We start from the raw sequence: 23,026 nt of genomic DNA, 5'->3' as shown, positions 1-23,026 counted from the left end.
CCCTGGTTGCATCCACTTTTCGGTGTTTAGCAGTGCCCTCAATCATGCCTATCACAGCCCTGGGATGTTTCGTGGCAACTCTGCAATAATAGTATATTACTATTAGGTCTTGAATTTTGAGGTAGTTTATTTTCCAGAAAGGATATGAATAGAGCAGTAAGACCAAGTGGACTGAGTTTTATTAATGACGCCCAAGATTTTCGACATACACTATAACCTTCAATCAATTTTAATACCACTTTCCCATACCCTAGTTCTGCTCTAAACCAGTCCAACTGTATTATGGTCTTCGATAATACAAAGTCCGATTTTTTTTTCTTCCAAATAAAGTTGTCAGAGAAACTCGTATGTAATCATTTCCTTAGCACTTAACCTCCAAAAGTAAGCCTTTTAGTGCTTCCTGTGTAATATAAAAGCAAGTCTGTATGTATCTAGAATATAATTTTCCTTTGTTATAAAATATATTCACAGTTTAATGAAAAGAAGAATAACATGATCATCTCTTTCTTATGAAAACCTGGGAAATAAAGATATCAATGTATCCATCTACAAGTCTCTCTAAGTAAAGACCCTTTGGCCAGTTCATAAGTATTTAATAATGTTTAAATGAAAGCCATTCTTTTAGACTAAATTCAGACTATAAAAGTCACATTACAAAAGCTTTCCCATTTATGAACCTGTTATTTCTTTTTGGAAAATATATTAAATGAAAATGAAATATCCATGTTTAATTTTAATGATAGAAAATAACTTGAAAACTCTTCTATACTTTAAAATTTTTGCTTTAGTGCAGGTAATTAGGATGATTTAGTAGACTAAGAAATAATCCTAAACATAATAGATGCATTTTTTTTCACAATCTAAGTAGAAAATCTTAAAAATATTGTCCTATGCTAAATAATTCACATAAAGTGACAGAAAATTGCCTTCCGAAGGTCCGTAATACAAAGTGGTTTCCAATGGGCTTCAGAATATCTACTTTGTTGAAGGGTTGTGTGATTCAAATCTGGAAAGCTGCTAGCACTGATCTCATGTTCTGAGAAACTTTGGCAGAGGTAAATCCCATAACTCCTAAGGAAGCCTAGTGATCACACACATCTGCTTTTTGATTTTCAAGGACTCTTGGACAAACCTCTTCAGAATGTCAAGGATCTACTGAATTATATTGAAAGCAATTCAGACCAACTTTTAAAACAAGTCAGAGGTGACAGATTTTAAAGTTCAGCATTGGAATTTCTACAACTTCTTTCCAAATCTAGAATTTTATAGCCCTGGATGATTGGCTCAGTGGTAGAGCATCGGCCTAGTGTATGGAAGTCTAAGGTTCAATTCCTGGTCAGGGCACAGAGGTGAAATGACCGTCTGCTTCACTATCCCTCCCCCTTCTCTCTCTCTCTTTCTCTCTTCCGCCCCCGCAGCCACAGCTTGAGTGAGCAAGTAGGCCCTGGCCACTAAGGATGGCTCCATGGCCTCTCCTCAGATGCTAAAATAGTTTGGTTGCCAAGCAACAGAGCAGTGGCCCCAGATGGGCAGAGCATTACCCTGTAGGGGGCTTGCAGGTGAGTCCTGGTTTGGGGCGCATGTGGGAGTCTGTCTTTCTGCCTCCCTGCCTCCCCACCTCTCATTTAGTAAAAAAAAAAAAAAAGAGAAAGAAAGACAAATGTATAATTGGATCAGTAAAGAATAGTATAAGGAGGCCCTGGCCGGTTGGCTCAGCGGTAGAGCGTCGGCCTGGCGTGCGGGGGACCCGGGTTCGATTTCCGGCCAGGGCACATAGGAGAAGTGCCCATTTGCTTCTCCACCCCACCCCCTCCTTCCTCTCTGTCTCTCTCTTCCCCTCCCACAGCCAAGGCTCCATTGGAGCAAAGATGGCCCGGGCGCTGGGGATGGCTCCTTGGCCTCTGCCCCAGGCGCTAGAGTGGCTCTGGTCGCAGCAGAGCGACGCCCTGGAGGGGCAGAGCATCGCCCCCTGGTGGGGAGAGCGTCGCCCCTGGTGGGCGTGCCGGGTGGATCCCGGTCAGGCGCATGTGGGAGTCTGTCTGACTGTCTCTCCCCGTTTCCAGCTTCAGAAAAAAAAAAAAGAATAGTATAAGGAAATAGGTAATGAAACACAAAGAAACATTTTACATAACCATGGCAATCAACCCAAGAGTTCAGAGAAGGGGGACGTGAGGGTTAACTGCAGTTGTCAACAGACTTCACAGATGTGTGGGATTCTGATCACAAAGAGTAAGAAGGATTAGAAAAGTGAAGTGCTTAAATCTGAGGAACAGCTTGTACAAATTTGTTTTGCAAAGAATGAAGCATATTGTATATTGCATGAAGAGACGGGCTAGTCTGAGACAACATGTGCATTTGGGGTAAGCAGTAGAAAATAATTTTCTGTCTGTAGAGTGGAAGCAAATTTGGGTATTTAAATAGTCCTGTGGTGTCTCTCAACCTTTGTCTTCTCATCCCTACCCCACTAATCTCATTACACATCGAAGTGACATTCACACATCTCATGGGGGTATTCACATGAGGGGGCTGTGACATACATAAAAAATGAATAAAAAACATATCAGAATGTAAGTAACTAAGAACATTATTATATTGACAATCTTGAATCTGCACTAATTTTTCGAAACTAATAAACCATTCAAAATTTTAGTTCTTTCTGTCCATGGCACAACCCATCTTCAAGTGATTATAACGCCATTGTTTGGTAACACCGAAAGTTGAAATCAACTGTAAAAGGAAGGAATGGGGGTTTTAAAGATATTGGACTGCAGTGCTATTATGAGGCAGTGATCAACATTATAGAAGTTCTCCGAGCTAGGGCTAGAAATGACTGCGATTTCTCAGGATTGTTGAAAGGAGCTCTCAAGGCTCTAAACACACTAAGTGTTGTCTTCCGATCAAACAGGTGATGTGTCTCCCACACGCATGTACTAGATATTTTCAGAGTGAAGTGAGTGCTACTGCAATTAATGCAAAATCCTATTAAAATATTGATTCAGAATGATTTTATGTGTGTCAATATTTTCTCAATCTATGTGTACTAGGTATAAGAATATTATGCAAAGGTATTTTTGAGATCAAGGGCATGCTCATAATATTATATAATCTCTGCTGGCAGAGTAGAGATGACTGACTTGGGAATGCAGAGTTCTGAGATCTGGTGCTCATTTCGTCTCTTGCCAGCTGTGGTCTGGGCATCATGGACAAACCATTAAACACTTTGGGTTTGGTTTTCTTAATTGTTAAATGATGTCACAGTCCCAAATGAGACACCTTTGAAAGTGCTACCAGATATGGCATCTACCGTTTTAGGCGTTTATCATAAGTAAGCTTTTTTGAAAATCTTCTCAAGTTTCTGCAACATATGTTTAGGTCACGTTTAAAATTAAGTTACTGATAAATTATTTTATAGAATAATTTACTTTCCCATTTATATGATTAGGTGATGCCCGAATCTGATTCAGTAAGCCCCAAAAGCTCATCCCTGAAAAGAGCTGAATAAAAAAGCCCTGACTTTCTATTGTTTTATCTATTAGAGTCACTCCGTTGTGGTAACCTCAGGCCTCCATTGTCAAGACTGAAGGTTATCCACCTCAGCAATACTGTCTCTTGAGTGCATCGGTCCATATCTCCTCCAATTCCGCTTCTATATACTGTATTTCCCTATGTACAAGACGCACTGTTTTCCAAAAAGATTAAGGTCTAAAAACTGGGTGTGTCTAAGCCCTGGCCAGTTGGCTCAGTGATAGAGCATCGGCCTGGCGTGCAGGATTCCCGGGTTTGATTCCCGGCCAGGGCACACAGGAAAAGCACTCATCTGCTTCTCCACCCCTCCCCCTTTCCTTCCTCTCTGTCTCTTTCTTCCCCTCCTGCAGCCAAGGCTCCATTGGAGCAAAGTTGGCCCTGGCGCTGTGGATGGCTCTATGGCCTCTGCCTCAGGCACTAGAATGGCTCTGGTTGCAACAGAACAATGCCCTGATGGGCAGAGCATCGCCCTCTGGTGGGTGTGCGGGGTGGATCCCGGTGGGGCACATGTGGGAGTCTGTCTGACTGCCTTCCCGTTTCCAACTTCAGAAAAATACAAAAAAAACCCCAAAACTGGGTGTGTCTTATACAGTGGTTGTAGATTTTTTTCCTTGCATTTCCCGCCTTTTCACGCTTGTTTTTGCGCTCATTGTTAAAGACAGTGAATCATTATCAGACACAGATGAGGACAAGCTAATGGACGGGGGTTTTGACAGTGATGAGGAGATGAATGAATTTTATGATAAATAAAACAAGTTCAATAATAATTTTATGTAATACATTGTCTTTCAAAATTTGGGCCCCAAAACTAAGGTGCATCTTATACATGGGAGCGTCTTATATACATGGGGAAATACGGTATATCAAATTGAATTGAATGGGAACATCAGGCTTCAAATAATAAATTTCCCCTGTTTTTTCTAAGGAATTGACCTTTCTACCTAGTGATTTGCTTCTGTTCAGCTACCTATACACCAGAAAAAAAAAAAAAAGAAAATCTTTGTATATTAAATTTATGGAAATGAACTAATAATTTGTTAATAAGGGTAGCTATTGAAATATAACATAGGTATGCCTTTGATTGGGGCAAAATTTGAAAAAACAACTTTGGGGACCCTTTTTTCACTCTTTTCACCTTATTATGAAAAAAATGAAGTTTTACCAATTTAAAACTATATTTCCTCAAAAATACATAGTTGGTTTCCTTTCTGCTTTCTCTAGTTTGATTAAAACTAGTTGTTGTTTCAATTAGGTTTATTTTATTTCTTTGATGTGATTTACTTTCATGTAACAAGCTTTTTTAATTAAGTAACTTATAACTTAAAAATGTCCCCCTTTGTATCTCTTTGTCTTAAAATTATGACTTAATAGAGACTATAATTTTAACAGCAAAGGAAATATATTTCACTTTTTGTTCTTATCAAAAATATCTTGGGGTTAAAGGTAACATCACTTTTAAGAATGGTTATCTCTTTCCTATTTAAAAGCAAGTGTTATTTTTCTATTGGACTGTATAATTAATTTTACCTTAAAATATTTGTATATAAATATAACTTCATTTTATTCAAAAGTTTATTTTCAAATAATGTTTTGAAATGCAAGATTTGGTGTAATTCTGTATCTTTTATGTAAAATATTGCTATCATGGAAAAAGTAGCAGTATAACTAGTGTTTAAATATGATTTACTGATTTTTTTAAAAAGGGGTTAATATTAACTCTGATCTTATGAAATTTTTTGTTCTTTTTTTAAATTACAGTTTACATTCAATATCATTTTATGTTAGTTTCAGGTGTACAGCTTAGTGGTTAGATAATCATATGCTTAACGAAGTGTTCCCTGATATTTCTATAGATAATTATTACATAGATAATTATAACTGGCCTCATAGATAGTTATTAAAATATTATTGACTATATTCCAAATGCCATAACTTGCAGTCCTAGAAATTTCTGATTTTTAAGCAGCAAAACTAAGAGTTTCAAATGAACCAACTCAAAAAAATAAATAAGAAAGAACTAACTACAACAGGGCAGCTTTTCTTTAAATAAGGAAAGTAAGCTCTGTTTCTATCTCAAAAACCACAAACTGTAGACTCACAGCTTTCCCAAGCTCTCTTTATACTCTCTTAATTTCAGACTCGTTCATCAAAAGAATTAAGACAATGTGATTCAAGTCAGAAGCAATAGCGAGTATATGCATGGAAACTGTCATGCTAACATTCCTGGGACTGTACCCATATCAATAACACAATTTATGACCATTGAACAATATGTTTTTATTTATCATCACCTCTCCTACTTTCCAAAGGAATTTGAGATAGTTTGGTGGACATGATTTAAAGAAACATCATGATCTTATTTTTATGCTTTGTACAATAATAAGCAATTTTCCCTACGTAACTGTTGCTGTTTTCTACCTTTGATTTTGAGTTCCTCTTGTAGTTACTGCACTAGTGGGTCTGGCATGCTTTTCTACAAGTTAGATGATAGCGTGAAATGTTTCTATTGTAGCTCATTTCCCTACTTCTGTTAGTGCGTTTACCATACCAGCAGTTCATAGCGTGTTGACTGACAGAAGAAGTCAAAAGCTAAGTTTAGTCCAGAACAATCACTTCAAACCAACACAAGACAGTGGTTACATTTCCAATGTCATGATGAAGACAGAGTTCAGGACGTCAGTATTTGGATTTGTCAAGCTCTTCGGTGTTTCAGTTATAGGATGTGTTCAGATTTCACTGAAGAAACAGTCACTCAGATGATAAATTGAAACTCAGGTATAACCAAAGAGTATAAAATTTTTATAAGCCCTTAAGCAATAAATATGCCACCAATCCTCTGCATGCTTTTTATTTTCATTTTCCAGAGATTTAAACTGAATACTGAATTCTATAACATGTGCTACCAATAAATAATTAATTTTAAATAATACTATTCCAGGCTGGAAGCATCACGTTACTTTCGTATATTAGAAACAAACGATGAAGTACATAGACCAAAATGATGGTATCTCAGATTGGGTTCCTTAGTAGCAGACTCTGAGAAAAACGCTGTGCACAGAAGGTTCATGGGGAAGTCTCCTTTGTAGGTCTACCCGTGAGGCAGTGAGGGAGGCAGTACAGGCAGACCTCAAAGATACTGTGGCTCAGTTCCAGACCACCGCAAGTATGCTAGTCATAATCATTTTTTGCTAGTGGAGGCTCTTACCTTCAGTTTGTAAAAAAATTAAATTAAATTTTAAAAAAAGCAACATCTGGGCCCTGGCCTCTTGGCTCAGTGGCAGAGCATCAGCCTGGCTTGCGGGGGACCCAGGTTCAATTTCCGGCCAGGGAAAAGTACCCATTTGCTTCTCCACCCCCCCTCCTTCCTCTCTGTCTCTCTCTTCCCCTCCTGCAGCCAAGGCTCCATTGGAGCAAAGATGGCCCGGGCGCTGGGGATGGCTCCTTGGCCTCTGCTCCAGGCGCTAGAATGGCTCTGGTCACAGCAGAGTGACCCCCCGGAGGGGCAGAGCATCACCCCTGGTGGGCAGAGCATAGCCCCTGGTGGGCGTGCCGGGTGGATCCCGGTCGGGCGCATGCGGGAGTCTGTCTGACTGTCTCTCCCCGTTTCCAGCTTCAGAAAAACACACACACACACACACACACACACACACACACACACACACACACACAGCAACGTCTGTGAAGCACAATAAATACAGTAAAATGAGGTAGGCTTGTGATTGGCAGAGGGGGAGGCTGACCCACAGTGCAGTCGGGCCTGTAGCCTCACCAATCTGACAGGGAGCATTGGAGCTCGTTTCCCCTTCAGAGAGCTGTCTTACATTGAGGCAGGTGGGCTGGGACTTGATATTCTTGCCTTGACCCAGGAGCATGAGTCGGGGGAGATGCAACTGTGAATCCCTTTGCCATCATTGTTAATAGTTTCAAGTGTGGGTCTGTTAACTCCAGGAGAGAACCCCTCAATGAAGTGCCGCAGCGTCCCCTATGGACAGATGCTGGCATATTCTACTTACTGCGCAGAAGTTACAGGGCGGTTACAGAGGAGGAGGAGTAATGACAGCAAATAATTTGGTCATTTTTTCTGGACTTTAATGTATCAGAACCAGTGTCATTTTTTTCTTTCTTAAAAAATATTTTATGAAATTTATTGGGGTGACACTAGTTAATAGGATCTTACAGGTTTCAACTATAGATTTGTATAATACATGATCTTTACACTACATTGTGTGTTCACCATCCGGAGTCAGATCTCATCACCAAATATTCAACCCCCTTTACCCTTTACGACCCCTTCCCTTCCCTCTGGTAACCACCATACTGTTGTCTGTGTCTATGAGCTTTTGTTTATTTGTCTTATTTGTTCATTTGGGATTTATTTAGGTTGAATTCTGTAGAGAACATTATTTACCTGGTATTTCTCATGTTTAACTGCAGAATCTTTTCTCTAATATTTAGGTAGAAACAATTCTATCAAAACAAACAGACAAAAAAACTAGGTAGGAGTATTTAATTCAGGAGTTTTTAAGGTGCTAAAATTTTGAGTAAAATAACAGTACATTTTTTTTGTAGTTGGAATTATATGATGTTCTCTAGCTGGTTATGCCCAAATGGGTGTATGGATTTTATTCTCTTATCAGTTTTGGAATTGATGATTATTATTCATCAGTATCATGGTGTTTATTATGTGCTCGTCTGGCTTTGCTCTTCTTGTCATCTGCATTGGGCTGCCTGCCTCATGGCCGTCATTATTACATTCTCTACTTTGTTTATTTGCAAAGTTGTAAGTATACTAACAATGCATTTCTACTAAAGACAGTGCTTTTCAAATATCATGGGAAATGCTAGCGGCATCAGTCACAGAACAACTACACTCATCTTCAGTTCTCTTTTACACTTGACCTTGAAGACTGGTTCTTTCCTACTTGTGTTCTCCTTGCTGGGTCAGGATTTGTTTCATTTCTGTAGCAATGGGAAGGGTATTTAAAATCCTGTTTTGCATAAAAGCCTATAATAGTCAAAAAACAGATGCTATATCAGTTATCTATTGCTGTGTAACAAGCTGCCCCCAACTGTAGTGTCTGAAAATAAGAATCATTTGTTGACCGCATGTTTTGGGGGTTTACCTCTGGCTGGGCTCACCTACGTGATTCTTTTGCTGGTCTCAGCTGGCTTCATTCATATATTCATGGTCAGCTGGTAGCTGATGGTCTCACTTGTGTGTCTGGCACTTGTTGATTATTGGATAAGAGAAGGGGTGTGACAGGGCCACTTGCCTATCCTTCTTCCATAGGCTTATGTCATGTTTATTAATATGCTGTTGCCCCCCAAACAAGTCACTTGGCCAATTTATATTCATGGATTTGAGAAACATACTATAGCTCTTGATGGGAGGATCTAAAATATCTGATTACAAGGGTGTAGGTGCAGAAAGGGCAAGAATTTGTAGACATGTACTCCCTAACCAGAGATGCTTTCATTTTATCACCAAAATATTTCCGGTATAATATTTTTCAGCATTCCCTGGCAGCTGTGGCTTTCAGTGTTTATTGTGGATATCATATGGATAAGAGGAGTACTGCCTGACCTGTGGTGGCGCAGTGGATAAAGCACCAACCTGGAACACTGAGGTCACCAGTTTGAAACCCTGGGCTTGTCTGGTCAAGGCGCATATGGGAGTTGATGCTTCCTGCCCATTCTCTCTCTGTCTCCTCCTCTCCCTAAACTGAATAAATACAGTCTTTAAAAAAGAGTACTTAGTACTTCCACTTAACCTGTACTTCTGAAGTACAAGAGAACACAAAAATGGATAGGCATAAAGGATGTCCAGTGCAAATGCCAGGCAAGGATAGAAACCATATGCGCACACATGCAGAAGGAGAGACAGAGAAATGAGTGGTTCTCAAGCAGGTGAAATTTTCCCTCCTCAGAGGACGTTTGGTAATGTCTGGAAGCATCTGTGGTTGTCACAACTGGCAAGGTGCTGTTGCCCAGGATATTGATAACCGTCCTACAATGCACAAGTCTGCTATCCACACCAAAGCATTATCCATGCCAAAATGCAAGCAGTGCTGAGGTTGGGAAACTCTTGTTTTTATTGAGTGCATGAAGAATGAATTCATATAATTTGAGTTATAAAAGAGCCCTTAGAAGAGGCAAACTAAAAATGAAAAAGGCAAGGGTTATATTTGTCTTCAAATTAGTGAAAGAAGGATGCATGTTTGGGTGAAGTCCAGTTGGAGATACTCCTCAAGATCGATTACTTGTGGGATGAAGCTGGATGCACTTGGTTGTTATACTCCACCTCCTTATGTCTTAAGGTGATCTTTGCCTGACCTGTGGTGGCGCAGTGGATAAAGCATCGACCTGGAAATGCTGAGGTCGCTGGTTAGAAACCCTGGGCTTGCCTAGTCAAGGCACATATGGGAGTTGATGCTTCCAGCTCCTCCCCCCTTCTCTCTCTGTGTGTCTCTCTCTCCTCTCTCTCTCTGTCTCTCTCTCTCTCCTCTCTAAAAATAAATAAATAAAATAAAAAATATTTAAGGTGATCTTTACAGAATTAGAATTGATTTTAGATATATTTTGTGGGTACCACATGTTGCAACCTATAGCTCTTGAAACCAAAAGTATTTACGTGATCAATATTTCTTGCATATTGAGTAGAGCATGTAGGGAAACTATCTCATGATGAGATGATTCTTAAACATACATGTAGTGATTAAGCACACTCTCTTGGCATTGTTGCTTGTTAATAAGAGATCCTGAGCAAGTTACTTTATTATTTGGTAAAATGGGACTAATACCTATGCTGAAAATTGTTTGGGAAACATTACATAAAACATGGCTTATAAATTCTTGCAAAGAACATTGAAAACCCTGAGCAAATGATGTAGTATTTGCAATGACCTCTCTTCCATCCAAATAGTAGCAAATATTTCTTAGTTGGATTAAATTGATAATAGCAGGAAATAGTCAATTAAAAGTGATAAAGTAGTGTCACTGAGTTTTAAGCCTGTGGCTCCCACACCTAACAATTATTTTCTAAACTCTGGAAATTCGGTTAGTTGTCAAGAATCCTTGCATTCCAACCCTTTAGGCCTTGCTCATGTCTACCACAAGATCTTATTGTGCCAAAATGTACTGTATTTTTTGCTTCATAATGCACCTAACCATAAGACACACCTAGGGTTTTAAGGAGGAAAATAAGAAAAGTAATATTCTGAATCAAATGGTGTGTTAAAGTATTTAATAAAGTACCGTATTTTTAGTTCCATAAGATGCATTAGCATTTTCTCCTCCACTTTTTTTTTTTTTTGGGGGGGGGCGTGTGTCTTGTGGAGCGAAAAATGCAGTAAATAATTGATGATAGTTGGCCCTGGCTGGTTGGCTCAGCGGTAGAGCGTCGGCCTGGCGTGCGGGGGACCCGGGTTCAATTCCCGGCCAGGGCACATAGGAGAAGCGCCCATTTGCTTCTCCACCCCCACCCCCTCCTTCCTCTCTGTCTCTCTCTTCCCCTCCCACAGCCAAGGCTCCATTGGAGCAAAGATGGCCCAGGCGCTGGGGATGGCTCCTTGGCCTCTGCCCCAGGCGCTAGAGTGGCTCTGGTCGCAGCAGAGCGATGCCCCGGAGGGGCAGAGCATCGCCCCCTGGTGGGCAGAGCGTCGCCCCTGGTGGGCGTGCCGGGTGGATCCCGGTCGGGCGCATGCAGGAATCTGTCTGATTGTCTCTCCCCATTTCCAGCTTCAGAAAAAAATACAAAAAAAAAAATAATTGATGATAGTTGAGTCACATATTTTTTTTCTGTTGAATTATGAGAAAAAATATAGAAAAAAATAAATTTTATGTGTTCATAACTTTTTTTTCTAATTTTCAACCAGTACCACTACATCCTTCAAATATTTAGAGGGAAAAAGTAAGGTTCTTCCTTGTCTACACACAATAGATATTTTTTTCTGGGTCTATATATGATTTCTAAATTTCTTAACAAATCCTCCCTAATTTTTACATAGTTTCATTAAGCTACATGCCATCCTTTCAAATAGTCCAAAAAAAAATTCCCGAATGCTATTTACCTGGAGAAAATAATTATTTTTTTTCTATTGGTTACATGGGAGGAGCAAAACAATATTTCTTGTCATAGTATAAATAGTCATGCAATTTGACCACACATACAAAATGATACTCTTAGATATTTTTGTTAGTGTGAGTCCAGTAATTTATCATGTAGCCAGTTGACTACTTTTACCTTGTATAAAAGCAAAGAAACTAAGTTACCCACATTCATATAAAAAAGCTAGAAATATTTATAGAATATATGCTTCTTGCTTTCCTGTCAACCAAAGGAGACCTATGAATTAAAGAAAAACCACGTGTGACTACTTCAAAGGAAATATGCCAAACACATTGTGTATTTTTAAAAGATTTAGTAGCTCCTTTAAAGCTCTAAGTAAAGCTGTTAGTCCAATTAATCATGTACCCCTGAAACAAATTAAATTTTCAGACTAGAGATATGTCCTTCAAACACTTCTGAAAAAAATGAGAATTCCCTCCTAAAGTCAACACCTTTTAATTAACGAAATACTCAGAGCAGAGCTGTGCCTTGCAATAGTATATATATTACACCTACTATTATTCATGCTACTATTCCAGTTTGACAAATTCAGCTCATTTCAGCTATCTTGAGCTTGACTTTCTCCCTGCGTAACTATAGAAGGAAAAAAATACAGTTTTTAGTGGAGTTATTTTAATTTTCTGATGAATGCATGAGAAACATTATGCTATAATCATCACTCTTCAAACTCTGGTAGGTGAGTGGGTGTACATATATACATACATATAAACACATGTTAACATATGTATGTCATGTGTGTATTTACCTATTTCCCTTAATTGAATATGTTATAATACATGTGATTCTGACATAAACTAATTAAGCAGGAAAGACACCATTATCCATTACTGAAGGGAGAGTTAATAGGATAATACCATGAGGACCATTTTCCATGATGCTCCCATGTAGAAAGAATATGAAACAATAAAATATCTCCTAATTTCTTTGAGCAGTATACTTCCTTTCTCAGACTTGAGTCAGATAACCTTGGTCTCCATAGTGGTTAGAGCCTGAGGTCTGAAGAACCATTTCCAGGGCCAACTTCTTGTTACCTCAGCGTCCTGAGGCAAGGGGTGGATGTGCAGACAAATAGGATAGACTGCAGGGGAATTAAATAGGGTGTGGAGAAAGGGATCGTTTCCCATGCTCCCTAGGGAGGGTAACCTGGAGACCAATCCCAGAATACTGTGTCTAAGATTCTGTGTAAGCGTTCATGTATCCTAACTCCTAACCTGATCACAATTATAGGTGGAGATAACTCAGCAAATCCCTGTTCCCATCTTCTATTCTTTTAATTTTTTTTTAAAACAGGGACAGAGAGAGAGTCAGAGAGAGGGACAGATAGGGACAGACAGGAACGGAGAGAGATGAGAAGCATCGATTATCAGTTTTTTGTTGCGACACCTTAGTTGTTCATTGATTGCTTTCTCATATGTGCCTTGACCGCAGGCCTTCAGCAGACCAAGTAACCCCTTGCTCGAGCCAGTGACCTTGGGTCCAAGCTGGTGAGCTATTTTCTCAAGCCAGATGAGCCCGCGCTCAAGCTGGCAACCTCGGGGTCTTGAACCTGGCTCCTCCACATCCCAGTCCGATGCTCCATCCACTGCACCACCACCTGGTCAAGCTCTTTTAATTATTTTCTTAAAACGTATTGATTGATTTTAGAGCAAGAGGAAGGGAGAGAGAGACACAGACACATCAGTCTGTTCCTGTAGATAGATGCCTTGACTGGGGATTGAACCCACAACTTTTGCATATCAGGACAACTACATTCTAACCAACTAAGCTATCTGGCCAGGGCTGCCTTTCCATATTTTAAATTATGGAATTAACAGAAAACTCCCCTGGAACAACTACTGTATTTCCCCATGTATAAGACGCTCCCATGTATGGGACACACCTTAATTTGGGAACCTGAAATTTGAAAAAAAAACATATTACATAAAGTTATTGAACTCAAGTTTTATTCATCATAAAATTCATGCAACTTCTCATCCATACAAAAAAGCAAGAAATGCAAGTAAAATAATTTACAACTGTATAAGACACAGCCAGTTTTTAGACCCCAAATTTTTTGAAAAAGGTTGTGTCTTATACATGGGGAAATACGGTAGCCATCCCTCCCTGACCGTTTAACTGAGGATTCTGTTGCTCAGTTCCAACAAAGCCACTCTTTATTGTCCCCTTGCAGATCTGACCCTCCCGCACTTTACCTAATGAAGTGAATGGCTTATGTTTCTAGTATATGACATAAAGCAACACCTCATATTTTTTCTTTTTAGATAAAAGTAAAGACAGCTGAAAATGCAGTATGAATCAGTATGATTTACCAAATAAGATGAATGTTCCCAAGATCTCAAAATTTTTCTTTAGACACATCTTGCTTCATCCAAAAATTACACACATGCGCAGATCTAGAGGCAACTCTTTTTAGGAAAAAGGAAATATTAATAGTGTTCAAGGAAGAATTGACCCTAATAGAATGTGTGAAAATAGATGGAGATTAGTCTCTTTCTATTTCGTTATAGCACTGTTTTCTACTCCGTAGAGGCCCGACCTTCTGAGTTCAGACTCCGTGGTACTTCTTCCTTTGTGGCCATGTTCTCATTGCAGTGTCCTTTGTTTGTACATTTTGGTCATCTTGACTCACTCTGTTTTTCCGTCTCTGGCCCTACCCTTTCTTTTCAATATATATATTTTAATGTGCTTTCCAGAGCACAATTGAAGTCTGATAATCCTCTGCATTCTCATTCTTCACTATATTAAATTGGAGATGACATCATCATTTTCTTGCCATTAAGCACTTCTTTTTTGGTCGGAAGTAAGTCGGGAGGAAAAAAAAAATTTCATTCCAGCTCTCTTTTGAGGTTCACATTTTCGATGAGTCAATGTGTGTGTGTTTCTTTTTAAAGTATTTGCTGATACTTCCCAGAACCCATGAAATCCTCCCAAATGACTGTAGGTTGCTTCAGTATTTATTGTGTGCCTATTTTAAGAACAATTTGGTCGCATTTCCCAGTCAGCCAGGCACTCCAGGGTTAGCGCCCACAGTACTACACTGCTCACAAAAATTAGGGGATATTTCAAAATGCACTTTCAAGATTAGAGACCGTGCAGATACTCCAGTACTTTTAGCATTTTGTACAGTGCATTTTCCCCAATGAAATTAAAGTTGGTTGGGTTTGCATCTTATTTACATAACTGAACAACTTTCTTTGATGTGTTTGTTTTTCTGATATCCTTGTTTAATAAAAAAATCAAATGCTTTTTTTTTTTTTTTTTTTTTTTATTTTTCTGAAGCTGGAAATGGGGAGAGACAGTCAGACAGACTCCTGCATACGCCCGACCAGGATCCACCCGGCACGCCCACCATGGGCTGGGCGATGCTCTGCCCACCAGGGGGCGATGCTCTGCCCCTCCGAGGCGTCGCTCTGCCATGACCAGAGCCACTCTAGCGCCTGGGGCAGAGGCCAAGGAGCCATCCCCAGCGCCTGGGCCATCTTTGCTCCAATGGAGCCTTGGCTGCGGGAGGGGAAGAGAGAGACAGAGAGGAAGGAGGGGGTGGGGGGGTGGAGAAGCAAATGGGCGCTTCCCCTATGTGCCCTGGCCGGGAATCGAACCCGGGTCCCCCGCACGCCAGGCCGACGCTCTACCGCTGAGCCAACCAGCCAGGGCCTCAAATGCTTTTTTTTATTGCTTCATATTCATTTTGAAATGTCCCCTAATTTTTGTGAGTATATTTTAATTAGCCTTCTTTTCATCCTCACCCATGCATCATGTCCTCTACAGGGATCCAGCCCCTCTCCTGGGATCCCCCTAAGATTTCTAGATCTTGTAGGCTTCTATGCTTTTCTTTCTACTAGACTCTTGGATCAAAAAGTACTATTTCTGCTTTGGATTATGTTTCATTTGTTTCTAGAAACAGCTTCAGCATAGTGAGATAATGTCAAGAAACAATTTCTTCTTTGGTCTTTTATCTCTTTGTTCTTTGGTTATTACTATATTTTCCCATGTATAAGACACACCCTTTTTTGAAAAATTTGGGGTCTAAAAACTGAGTGTGTCTTATACAGTGGTTGTAGATTTTTCACTTGCATTTTCCGCTTTATCGCGCATATGAGGAGTTGTATGAATTTTATGATGAAAAAAACTTGAGTTCAAGAACTTCATGTAATACATTTTTTTCCAAATTTTGGGCCCCAAAATTAAGATGCCTCTTATACATGGGGGAATATGGTACTTTTTGGCCTTAGTTTTGTATTCTGACACCTCTCTTTTCTTTTATTCTGCCTTGTTCAAGACTATTTTTTTCATCGGTAGGAACTTCTTGTCCTAGAGAAATTTGAGACACAAGAGGCATTCCTTCATTCTTCTTATCTTCCCTAACAAAAAGACTTCATTAAAAGTGCAGAAAGTGGTTAACATAATTATACAGGTTTCAGGGGTCCAATTAAAAATTTAAAAACAACAACCACAAAATCTTTCTCTGGAGAAATAGCATCCCCCCCCAAATAAAACTATTCCTTGTAAAAAAAAAAACAATAGTGCCGACAATACAATGGCCACCTCAGAATGGAATGCCAGCGTGGTACATTTTTCTCATGTTCCCAGAACATTTCCCTTCTTGTTCATGCCTCTCAGCTCTCCCATTGATATGTTGTCTTTTGTAGATTTCCCTCAAAGAGTTTCTTCTGAATTATATTGCCCACTGTGTCTCTGCTTCTGATCTACTGGGTATATTAGGTTCCGGAGCGCATTGCTTATGAACTAGATGAGGCATTCCCTACCCTTCATCACTCATCTTCAGTTACCCGGTTGTTGGTTGGTATTTAATACCAATTCACACCAGCAAGTTCAGCCTCCCTTCAGTAAGTGGCGGGCCACACACAGACCTGTGAGTTTTCCCCAAATATTTCACATAGTCCTGTTCCTTATCTCCGTCTGTTCACCGTATTTGTTTAGCACTGTGTTTCTTACCAGGTGTTTATAAAAATAGTAATACCTAACATCATTACCTAATGGAGTCAGGAACTGTGCTGATGTTGTCCTGGTGTTCTATGTACAACTCTGGGATTAGTCATTGAGTCGACCCAGCTGCCCTGTGCCTCCTGCCTGAGTTTTATTCCTCCTTTACAGGGGAGAAAAAAGCAATAGAGGCTTAGCTAAGTCAGCTAACTTCACCAAGGCCACCGAGTTCCTGAGGCAGAGGGCCGGCTTCTCTCCCAGCTGCTTCTGCTCAGGAACATCAATCAGATCGACCCTGTTACTCTGAGCTATCTTACACTACCGAGCTCAACACTGTTAATATAAACGTAGTATTTCTTAATAACCTTGAAACAGTGTCTCATATCCAAAGAGAGAAACTTGACTAGCTCTGGTTTTCCAAAAATAATGTAGCTCCGGTTTTCCTCACGGCTAGCTACTTTATTACCAGTCTAAAAGAAAAGGGGGAATAATACGGTAAACTGCTCCCAGTATAAAACAGAGCAAAGACAAGAACATTTCATTGGCTTTGATTTCCCTAGGGTCGCCTCCACAGTAATTTACTTCCTATTCAAGGAAATAATTAAGTCAGAAATAAGATCTTATCCAATCTTTCCTTTTGCTTTTCTTCCTTGAATGGAAAAAATAATCAAAAGTTATTCCCCTGGCAAGCTCTGAATACTGTTGTTTGTGGGGTTTTTTTTTCCTTTTGGTGTGTGGTTTTTTCTTAACCACATCCATAATCTATGTAATTTGTTATTGAGAAAGACTATTTCTTTAATATATTTTTATTTTTCAACTACAGTTGACATACAGTATTATATTAGTTTTAGATGTACACCCCAGTGCCTAGACATTTATATAACTTATGAAGTGATCACGCTGCTAAACCTAGTGTCCCCCGACACCATGCATAGTGTTTATAGGCTCATCGATACAGAGAACAGACTGATGGTTGTCAGAGGGGAGGGGCTTGGTGGACTGGGTGAGAAAGGTGAATGCATTAAGAAGCGGAAATGGGTAGTTACAAAACAGTCACAGGGAGAAGGACAGTTTAAATTAATTGTCCAGCTTTGAGAATAACCTAAATCAGGGGTCCCCAAACTACGGCCCGCGGGCCACATGCGGCCCCCTGAGGCCATTTATCCGGCCCCCGCAGCACTTCCAGAAGGAGCACCTCTTTCATTGGTGGTCAGTGAGAGGAGCATAGTTCCCATTGAAATACTGGTCAGTTGGTTGATTTAAATTTACTTGTTCTTTATTTTAAATATTGTATTTGTTCCCATTTTGTTTTTTTTACTTTAAAATAAGATCTGTGCAGTGTGCATAGGGATTTGTTCATAGTTTTTTTTATAGTCTGGCCCTCCAAAGGTCTGAGGGACAGTGAACTGGCCCCCTGTGTAAAAAGTTTGGGGACCCCTGACTTAAATCATTTGGAAAGATTGTATATTAACAAAATATGTATTAATGTACTAATGAAAAGTTTGAGTCTTTGAATTTTTCTATCATGTAGTAATATATAAAGTATCCACATTATTAAGGGAAAAAAGTCTAATGTCATAACTAATACTTTGGTTCAGATTGTTGCCCTTTAATTAAGGTTGTTCTATTATTATTGGCTCCTTAGCTTGTGTTTCTAATTTTTCTTCTTCTCTCTTTTGTTTCCTTTTGAAAAAAATAAATGCTAGCTCCTACTCAGACTGTTACTCTGGTGACACAGCCCGTGGCTACCAAGGAAACTGCCATCTCCAAAGTAGAAATGCCATCTACCTTGCTGTTGGAGATTCCTGCTCTGGCCGACTTCAACAGGGCTTGGGCGGAACTGACCGACTGGCTGGCTCTGCTGGATCGCGTTATAAAATCCCAGAGGGTGATGGTGGGTGATCTCGAAGACATCAACGAGATGATCATCAAGCAGAAGGTATGGGCAGAAAAGAAAAACTGGCAGGAGTTTCTCTTTGCAGTGAACATTTTCCCAAATCAGTTTACTCTCCTAGACCGTTCCCCGCCCGTTTTTCGGCAGCTCTTTGCTGTCCACAAACACATTACTCTTTCTACTCTGTTCAGCCTAAGCATGATCAAGGAAAATTAATTAATGCAATTATTTAAAACAGCCATAAACTAAAAAGAAATACTACAAGGAGAAAAGTATGAACCTTAGAAGTAAAGTTGGCTTCATTAAATTCACTAAGCAACTGGTATTTTTGAAAATCTATTGAATATCAAAAAAGTGGCTCATTTGAGCTGTTTCTTTTGAAACTGCTTGTTTTGGCTTCTGCAGGCCTAATATAGTCAAATATAGTCTTGGAATTGGTTATTCACTTGCGAGTTGTCCATGCCAATTTCCCTATTCCAATGATAGGGATAACTGAAACAAAAAAAGAGAACTAACAAGATGTATATTTTAAAATACCTGAGATCTTAATATCGGTATTTATGCAATGCCACACTCCAGTAAACATGTTTTTAATACAAAGATTACACTTCTCGGCCTCATTGGAATCCATTCTGTAAAATTATGCCAGCAACTAAAGATGCAAGAATTCATAGACATAAATGTGGTTTACCTAGCTAGAACAAATATACTGTATATCTTTGATATTTCTGAATAAGAAAAGTAGTTTCACAAGATTTATACACTACAATTATTTCACTTGTAATGATTTTCAAGTCTTTTCTAAAGATGTGATAAATTGTACTGAGGGTATTTACTTGTTACAGAACAACTTTATGAAAAAGGAGTAAGGCACACAAATTTCTTTTTGAAATAAATGTCAGCAATTCAGCAGGAGTAAAAATAATTCGATAGTAAACAACCTGCATGTAAAGTACCTTAAGCTTAGACCCAGAAGACCCGAATTAATGAGTTTTTGTCATTTACAAATGACATGATTGTGGTCAAATCATTCTTAGGATCTCGGTTTCCTCCTCTGGGTACAGGGCACACAGAATTCACATTCACCGTATAGGATGACTATGTGTGTATATAAATATATTTAAATGTTATAAATATGCTTTGTTTTACTGCTGCTTTATAACAAGTGTTAGTAATCATGTGGGTTTTTTTAGAAAAAGCTATTGAGGTTCCTAATCACACTCCTAGTAAGTGGTAGCGCAAAGATTCAAATCCAAGTCTGTTTGGTCCTGAAGTCTGTGTTCTTACTCCATATACTGCCTCCCAGTATAAAGGTGGTTACCATTTGGTGATGCTAAATGTGTATAAATATATATACAGGAGGTCCTCGGGTTACGACACAGTTCTGATCCTAGGACAGTGATGTAATCCAAATTTTGGGTTAAGTCGAAACACACCCTAGCCTAAGTCACTTACCCTAGCACAGTTGTAAAATCATAATCTAGAACATAAAAACACAACTAAGCCACAGAAAAAAGATAAGGACGTAAATATACTGTACTGTACATGGTACTGCGTATTCTTCCACTGTGCACAACTAAACTAGTTTGCCCACGTGGTCTGTAAGTACACTGTTAATGGCGTAAGCTGAAACACTCACATCTCAATCATTTTAAAGTTTTTATGGGAGTGAGTGTCGAAAAGTTGTATGTCGAGACTGTTGTAACCTAAGTACCCCCTGTAGGGTATATATAGTGTTCGTCAGGCACTATGTAAAGACTTTTACAGTTGCAGTGTACTAATACATACAGAAACAAAAGTCCATTCCTTCACAATATTCCTTCATGCTGTTACACCAGTTATTACTGAGACTACCACTAACCAGAGGAGACAGTATATTATGTTTAAAGCAAGGCCTTTGAAGTTGGAGCATCTGGGTTCAAAGCTTGGCTCCACTACTACAGTTGTGTGACCTGGGGTTAGTGATTTGCCCTCCCTGAGCCTGAGTATCTGTCTCTGTACAATGTGGATAACAATATCTGCCTACATGTTGTTATGAGCATTAAATTAGGCAGTACATGAAAACTCTTCCCACATTGTCTAGCTTACTTCAAGGTTCTACAGCAAACTCTATGGAAATCTGCCTACTCATGACATTTGAATTGTACCAACTTTATACATATAATAATACACTGCTCACAAAAATTAGGGATATTTTATCGCTTCATATTCATTTTGAAATATCCCCTAATTTTTGTGAGCAGTATAATATCTGTAAATAAGAGTGTGTTTCCACATCTGCACCCAGGCTTCCACTGACTTTATGGGCTCTTGTGGAAGTCCGTAGATATTAGAATGGGAGAGATTGTCACATTTCCTGGTGAGGAGTTTGTGATCCCGGTCTTTAAGGAAGGTAGTGACCCGCTTGGTAGTGTTCAGAGTTCTCCAAATAACACAGTTGTCAGGAAAAGTTTCTCAAAGAAGAAAAAGCTTAAGCTGAACATAAAAGAACAAACTGTAATTAACAGATAGATAAAATGAGAAGGAACAAACTGACTTTGAAATGAAGTGGGAAACAACAGTGTGTTATAGAAATTGTGGTTTTATTGACTGAAATGATAGGTATATGATGAGGGAGAAATTGATGAGGTTGAATAAGAGACGTAGAGGTAAAAATTAAAAATGGAATTCTTCCTTTTCTTCCTTGCCGAACTGAGTTTTGTTTTTTGGGTTTTTTGGGGGGTTTTTTTGTTTGTTTTTGTTTTTGTTTTTTTTTTGTATTTTTCCGAAGCTGGAAATGGGGAGGCAGTCAGACAGACTCCTGTATGTGCCCTACCGGGATCCACCTGGCATGCCCACCAGGAGGCGATGCTCTGCCCATCTTGGGGCGTTGCTCTGCTGCAACCAGAGCCATTCTAGCGCCTGAGGCAGAGGCCATAGAGCCATCCTCAGTGCCCGGGCAAACTTTGCTCCAGTGGAGCCTTGGCTGTGGGAGGAGAAGAGAGAGACAGAGGAAGGAGAGGGGGATGGGTGCAGAAGCAGATGGGTGCTTCTCCTGTGTTCCCTGGCCGGGAATCGAACCCAGGACTCCTGCACGCCAGGCCGACGCTCTACCACTGAGCCAACTGGCCAGGGCCTGAACTGAGTTTTGATGGCCTGCGTAGTTGGCAACCGTTAAAGGATTTTAAATAAACAAGGAAAATTCTCAAATGGACTTAGTTGTATATTGGTTAGGGTTTTCTGGATGCAAGCAACACAAAACAACCTGTGGTTAAATCAAGCAGAAAGTCAGTTTACTGGGATTAGTGTTAAGGCAATGGAGAAGCTTAGAGAAAGAAAAGGGATGTGAGCACGCTCAGACGTCTAGTTAGCAGGAAGTACTTGGATCTCTTTGTGATACAGTTTGTTTTCTTTCTCTATCCTGTGTAACTGATCAGAATTTCAAGTCCTGGAAGAGAGAGTCCAGTTGACCTTGCTTGGGTCACATACCCATCTCTTAGAGGAAAGCAGAGAATTGTGATTTAAAGTCCTCTCCTTCCAATGGCAATAGCATTGCCACCCGGCTCTCCAACATTTTTGTTATTGGCAAAGGAGACTCACTGTGGATTTCCCTTCCCCGTGGAAAGGGTATCTGCCTCACTGGTGGCCAAACGGAGTGGTGGGCGAAATGAGATCTAGGGGACATGATAATGATTGGAAGAGTCTTTGTACTTAAACATAATACAGCATAGGAAATAAAGTAAAATAAAGTCCTCTTCTTCCAAAGCCCCTCCCAACGAGGGTGAAGTCATTGCACCAAAGACACCGGGGTCTGGTGAGAAGAGGGAAGAAGGAAGGACAGCCAGTAAACACTGACTGCCACTGACCTCGAGCAAGGCTACGTGGAATGGGGTGGAAGACAACAAACAAAGGTGGTGTGCAACTTGAAACCCTGTCCACACAATACGTTAAAAATTAAAATATAAAAAGGAGATTTGCAGGAAGCGATTATCATGATCTAAGTAATACGTATATCTATTCCAACTTTGCATCATGGAGACCTGCAATAGACATGTATGCCCCAGTACCCGAAATGTAAGTTTGTTTTACCTTTGCACATACAGTAATTGCTTCTTCTTCTTCTTCTTTTTTTTTTTTTTGTGTGTGTGTATTTTTCTGAAGCTGGAAACGGGGAGAGACAGTCAGACAGACTCCCGCATGCGCCCGACCGGGATCCACCCGGCACGCCCACCAGGGGGCGACGCTCTGCCCACCAGGGGGCGATGCTCTGCCCCTCTGGCGCGTCGCTCTGCCACGACCAGAGCCACTCTAGCGCCTGGGGCAGAGGCCAAGGAGCCATCCCCGGCACCTGGGCCATCTTTGCTCCAATGGAGCCTCGGCTGTGGGAGGGGAAGAGAGAGACAGAGAGGAAGGAGAGGGGGAGGGGTGGAGAAGCAGATGGGCGCTTCTCCTGTGTGCCCTGGCTGGGAATCGAATCTGGGACTTCTGCACGCCAGGCCGACTCTCTACCACTAAGCCAACCGGCCAGGGCAGTAATTGCTTCTTAATAAAGGTAG

At 40.1% G+C, this 23,026-nt stretch overlaps 1 protein-coding gene across 8 annotated transcripts in view; it reads left to right on the top strand.

Annotated features, from left to right (window-relative positions):
- DMD (dystrophin) overlaps positions 1 to 23,026 on the top strand; it is a 1,890,745-nt gene that overhangs the window by 1,111,400 nt on the left and 756,319 nt on the right. For all 8 annotated transcript variants that reach the window (XM_066356826.1, XM_066356825.1, XM_066356822.1 and 5 more), the window contains one exon: positions 18,304 to 18,536. In XM_066356826.1, coding sequence (XP_066212923.1) covers positions 18,304 to 18,536 — 233 coding nt within the window. The remainder of the gene's footprint in view (positions 1 to 18,303; positions 18,537 to 23,026) is intronic.

This window comes from Saccopteryx leptura, chromosome X, assembly GCF_036850995.1.
Source record: "Saccopteryx leptura isolate mSacLep1 chromosome X, mSacLep1_pri_phased_curated, whole genome shotgun sequence".
Classification (NCBI taxonomy): Eukaryota; Metazoa; Chordata; class Mammalia; order Chiroptera; family Emballonuridae; genus Saccopteryx; species Saccopteryx leptura.
Note: the sequence above shows the minus strand (reverse complement) of the source record. Positions and strands in the feature narration are given on the sequence as shown.